At 52.6% G+C, this 5,424-nt stretch overlaps 1 protein-coding gene across 1 annotated transcript in view; it reads left to right on the plus strand.

Moving 5' to 3' along the window:
• The window catches only part of HPS4 (Hermansky-Pudlak syndrome 4), an 11,059-nt gene that overhangs the window by 2,585 nt on the left and 3,050 nt on the right, over positions 1–5,424 (plus strand). The window contains exons 6-9 of the mRNA XM_010179680.1: positions 596–668; positions 1,231–1,264; positions 1,893–1,989; positions 2,457–3,381. Coding sequence (XP_010177982.1) covers positions 596–668; positions 1,231–1,264; positions 1,893–1,989; positions 2,457–3,381 — 1,129 coding nt within the window. The remainder of the gene's footprint in view (positions 1–595; positions 669–1,230; positions 1,265–1,892; positions 1,990–2,456; positions 3,382–5,424) is intronic.

A 5,424-nucleotide genomic window follows, 5' to 3' on the forward strand; every position in this document is an offset into this window, starting at 1 on the left:
AACTTCCTAGGCTTTTTAAGGGAGAGCCACCAAGGAAAAGAAGGATGTGTGAATATTATTCTTTCCCCTTAGTGTTCTCTTTGCAGTCTGGCAAATACAGTGCACACGTGTGTCTGTGTGTGTATTTTTGACTGACTTGTTGGCCAGGACCACTGTCTGTGCTGGTAGAAAGTCCACGGAAGAATGAGCCTGAATTTCCCATGAGAAATGCTGGCTTCTTGCAGCCGATCATAGCTGACGATGCCGCAGATGTGGCTCTGAAGGACATCAAGGAAAGCCTCAAAGGTGGCCTTGAAAGACAGGAGGTGGGGGATTCTGACAATTTCTTGGCAGTAACATTCAAGCACCTTTTTTTCTTTGGCATAGACTGTTCCTGTAATGCCTTCTACGAGTGGTGAAAATGTGCCACATGTGTCTGACAGAGGCTGGCCAGGCATTTTTAAGGCAGTAATCTCACGTGTGCAAGCAGGACTCTCAGCACGAGTCAGTGTCACTGTGCGCTCTGCCTGTCCTCCTGCACTGGTTGACAGGAGCCTGAACCCGAGCTTCAGTCAATGATCCTCAGCTCATGGGTGACTTTGTTTTGTCCTTTTAGGATTGTGAGCACCCAGCTGCCACCTCCTCTCACTGCCAAAGTTCTCCTCCAAGGCCATGAGTCTCCAAGCCAGGTATGTTGCTGAACACATCCCCTGCGTGCATGTACCCAATTGTAGGGATGCAGTCTGGAGCTCTTTTTAACCATGGGTAAAAAGGTTAACTTTTTACCCATGGTTAGGTATTTAGTGCTAAACATACAAAATAAATGTCTGAAAGCGGCAAACAGATCGATTTCTGTTGCCATTAAAACTTGAACAACACAAATAATTACTTTAGACAAGATCTTCAACAAAAAAAACCCATAAAGATCCAAATACAAAGAACGCCTCTGCTCTTGCTCTGGTTAAGTGAACCAAGTTTTTGTGCCCTGAGCAGGCAGCAATGGCAAATTGTGGTATTTCTCCTTGCTTTCAGGTGTATTTTGGTTCTTGGGAAGTCCCCTTGACTTTGAGGGTGACCTAAGGACCTAATCATTGCCCAGCACAGTAAACCAACCGCAGCATTTGCTGGAGGGGATGGTCTGGGATCTGCTGCAGTCACAGAGAGGCTGAGGAGGCTGGAAGAAGTGTCCTGGTGGCACTGATGGCAAGCGTGGAGTTGTGCCACAGAGCTGATTCTTGGCTTTTCTTTCAGAGCCAGCCTGGAGGTGAGGAGCAGCAGGAGCCTGGTGAGCATCCAGCTGCAGAGATCTGATTGCCAAGTGCAGAGCAGCAAGATATGGGCAACCCACTGGGGCTGTACCCTCTGCAGGGAGAGCACGGGCCCTGGGGTTCACGCAAAGCTCTTCCTGGGTGCAGGAGTATGTCCCTGAGGGTGCTGCTGCTGCTCAATATGTGCCAGTGGGTGTTGTGTAGCCAGAACTGGTTCCTTCCTTTGGCTAAGCAAAGGAGTTTGCTCTTTTGGGTTTAATTGTCAGCTCTGCAGATTTCCAGTGTGCCTGCTTTAATTCCGGTTACCCATGTGCCTACTTGGCCACTGACGGAGCCCTGAAAACAGATGGCTGCTGCTTTCATTCCAACCTTCAGTCATCGTTTCTAAGCGTCAGTTTATAGATATTCTGCCAGAATGTTTAGAAAAAAAACACTAAGGGAATATTTAACTGTGTCAGGCATTAAGTTTATGAGGAGGATGGGAAATGCTGCCTAGTCAGATGCGGTCAGATTGTGGTGACCAAGGATGTGGGATGATCTCATGCCACCTCCTCCTGCAGGAGCCTTTGGGCTGATGGAGTCTGGCTTCTGTTCTTTATGCTGGGGCATGATAATTTAATCCTTAAACCTCCACTGCTCTTGCAGATTCTCCATTGCCGCAGGGTGTCCGCATCATCCCGGTGTTCCTAACAGAAGATGAAGTCTCAGTGCTCCGAGACTTTCCAGTGGAGTGGATGACTAGGTAGGAAATCAGTATGGCACACAGAGAGGCTTTTGCTAGCCCGTGGCGCTGTGTCCTCGCTAGCCTTTGCTACTGTTTGCTCTGATACTGACTCACACTCTCTCATCTGGCTGTTAAAGCTGCCCGAGGTCTTTCAGCCTGGGCAGAATTTGTGGTGACCGTGTTTGTTGTGAAGCAGCCCGAAGCAGAACAGTTTCCCAAGACCAACTGTGATGTTCAGTAGTTTCTCAGCTCGCAGTGCTGCTTTGTAAGCTAGGGAGTGATGTTCCTAGGAGCCTGCAGTGTAAGAAGCCCATGATTTTCACCTGTGTTAGACCTTAGCCCATCCTTTTCCGAGGTAAATTCTCTTTGTAGCAGAGAACAGACCAGCTATTGAACACTACCAGGAGGTGGTAGCATGATTAGGTATGCAATAACGCCCCACAGGTCCTGCTCAGTAGTTTAATCAACTTGTCATCTCCTGCTAGGTCATCCGTGTCCCCAGCAAGCCCTGAAGGAGAGAAGAATGCTCTCTGCTCCCAGGCAGTTTCAGAAGCAACAGGAGTTCATGAAAACCAAGACCTGAATAACATTGCTGTGCAAGAGTCCCCTCGGCAAGATCCAAGTGCAGCTGCACTGAAAGATGCTGTGCAATCGGGCAGCCTTGCAAACACCGGCCCTTTGGAGGGCCTCCCCGAAATGGGAGCCAGTACAAAGAATTCTCCAACTGCAGAACTGAGCAGAGCAGACAGCAAAAGCTCAGAGCTCAGCAGAAAACCACCCTCACCATCAGAGGGAGACACAGAGCAGCTGCCAAGCCCTTCCACACCCCATAGTGCTGAATATGCTCCAACTACAGATCTGTATCTGGAAGGCTTTTCCTTTCCAAACCCTTACGCCCGGGAGCAGGAGAGTCAGAACATGAGGAAATCCCTTGTGGACTCTGACGCTGAGCAGCACAGTTTCCAAAGTTACAATGCAACCAGTGGCAGCCCAGCTATTGGCTCTCCAGCCCAAGAGCTGAGCGGAAGGAAATCAAGTGAACAGGACGAGCAAGGGACTCTGAGCCAAAACAGCGTCTCTGGAGAAAGCAGCGGTGCAGCCGGTGGCACTGTGCAGGATTTGGGTTGTCCGGCCACCGCTGAGCAGTCAGAGCTTCAAAGCAGGGGTCAGCTGCAGGCTGCAGAGGTTCAGGAGGGTCTGCCTGGTGACCCAGCAGAGGACACGCACGGTTCCAGGAGCAGTGGCTGGCCACCTCAGGGGGACGCTCTGGAAACCCAGGCTGGTGTGGAGCCAGGCAAACAGTGCAGACCAGTGAAGATGTGCCTGTATGTTCACTGCATTAAGGGGCTTGTGCTCTCCTTGCTGGCTGAGGATCGCCTCGGAGAGGACCAGAGCTCCGTTGAAGATGTGGTAAGTGGGAAAGCTCTTCCACACCTGCAGGTACACTCGCTGCTGCTTGGCTGGTGGTGGGGACCAGGATGACAAGTGAAGAGCGAGCGTTGGATCGTGCTTCCCAGCTCTTTCCTCACCTGCTCTGTGTTGTGCGAGGCAAAGCCATTTGGCTTGGGGTTCGTCACCGCAACCGCAGCGACGTGGGAGGTTGTTCGCGAACGTCAGGTGGCGAGCCCGAGAGGTGAGAGTGTTGTCTCGCAGGCGACTCCTGTTGCCTGTTGTTGTCTGTCAGTGCCAGCACCGGAGCAGAACATGTAGGTGTGACCGTCAGACAGCCCCACAGGCTGCCGAAGGCCTGTGCTGGCTTTGGGATTTGTTGGGAAACCTCGTCAGCTCTGTAGTGCTTTTAGGAAGGCGAGGTTTGTTCTCTGTTTAACCTCCACTTCACGTGGCGCAGCTCCTCACTCTGAAGCACCAGAGCCGTGTCTGGCAGCAGGTCCCTGAAGCTCTTCCCTTCTACTTGAAAGCCTGTCTGCCTCCCCAGCCTGTTCTCCCTGGTGCTGCTCCCTGGGGGCCAGGATGCCATTTGGGCACTGCAAATCGGTGCTGTACCAGAGCAATCCCAAACTGCTCTGCTCTGGGATTTGCTTGGATGTGCAGGGTTCCCTGCCCGGTGGTGCGGAGGCTGCGGGGGAAGGACGTGCCCGCGTTTCCCAGTGAAGCATTAATCTGCAGAGCTGCTGCCTGGCCTCTGCCTCCTTACCAGCTGAGTCAAAGCTGCAGAGGCCTCTTTGATATGCCAGTTGCCATAGGAACAACCTAATTCCTGTAACCGTCAGACTGGAAGGTGGAGGGAAGCTCAGGCTGGCTCCCAGCATTAGCACAGCCTCAAGGTTACTCCATTTACTTCCGAGCTCTGGGATGCGGAGGCTGTGGCTGTGAACCCCTCCTGTAAGCACAGCACACGAGGATTGGGATGCTTGGGAAGGGTTCGCTGCAAAATCAGCAGAGAGGCTTGGAGGTGCAGCCTTGGCCGTTTGTACCGTTGCTCTGTCCCCTTGCTGCTCGTCTCAAGCAGGCAGCACAACTACCACGTCCTCCCCATTTGTGGGGAGAGAGGGGGATGCAGGCAGGTAGGAAGCGATGCTCTGAAAGCTGAAGGTCATCCTCGCTGCACAGATACCCTGCTTTCTCTGGGTTTCCTGTGGTTGCAGCTCTGGTCTGGCTGGAGCAGCCCCGCTGTGCTTGGAGGCGGTGCGGTACCCATGGCTGGAAACCAGCCTCTGCTGTGCTTCACGGCTGACCTGCCCTGAGGAGCAGCATCTGAAAGATGCAGCCAGCGTGTGAAATGCCTCCTGGGGGGGGTTTAGCTCTGCTAGTGACACCCTGCACCTCCTCCTCCCATCAAACGCCTTGCAAAGGGCATTGCTGGGCCCAGCCTGGCACCGGTGCGCCGCATTTCAGTCGATTTTCCTGTGTGTATTGCCCCAGGCTTGACAAAGCCCTCTTCCACTCCGCTTCCTCTTTTCCCAGATGTGTTGCTTCCACCTCGCACAGCCTTGCTTTGGGTCTCATTGCAGCAGAACTGTACTTCCACACGGCTTGGCTTCTGACTGTGATGGGGTTATTTGTACTACACCCTTCCTCGGGGTGCAGGTGTTTGTTATCTCTTAGAAGAGATGTGCCGTGTGTCCCATCACCTCAGGAGGAAGATCCAGGCTCTGCTGCTGCCGTCACGATGGATTTGAGGCTTTTCAGTTCCTTTGTTTATCTGTAGATTAAAAATGACCCTCAGCTCTCAGGGCTGTCAAAGCTTAGCTATAATGGATGTTTGCTGAATGCTTTGAGGCCCCCAAATGACACCAAAGAAGGGTAAAATATGCTACTTGTGCAGCTGAAAACAGCAGGCAGCACCAACCATCCCTCCGTGAGACTGGTTTCCAGTCCAGGCTTTGAGGCTCAATTCCTGCCTTTCAGTCTTACCCCTTGGTTTCACTGCCTAGAAAAGCAAATCTGTGCTGTGAGCGGGGGTCAAGGGTAGGTTAGGGTGCTGCCGTCCTG

The sequence above is a fragment of the Mesitornis unicolor genome, unplaced genomic scaffold (genome assembly GCF_000695765.1).
Source record: "Mesitornis unicolor isolate BGI_N332 unplaced genomic scaffold, ASM69576v1 scaffold32162, whole genome shotgun sequence".
In the NCBI taxonomy this organism is placed as follows: domain Eukaryota; kingdom Metazoa; phylum Chordata; class Aves; order Mesitornithiformes; family Mesitornithidae; genus Mesitornis; species Mesitornis unicolor.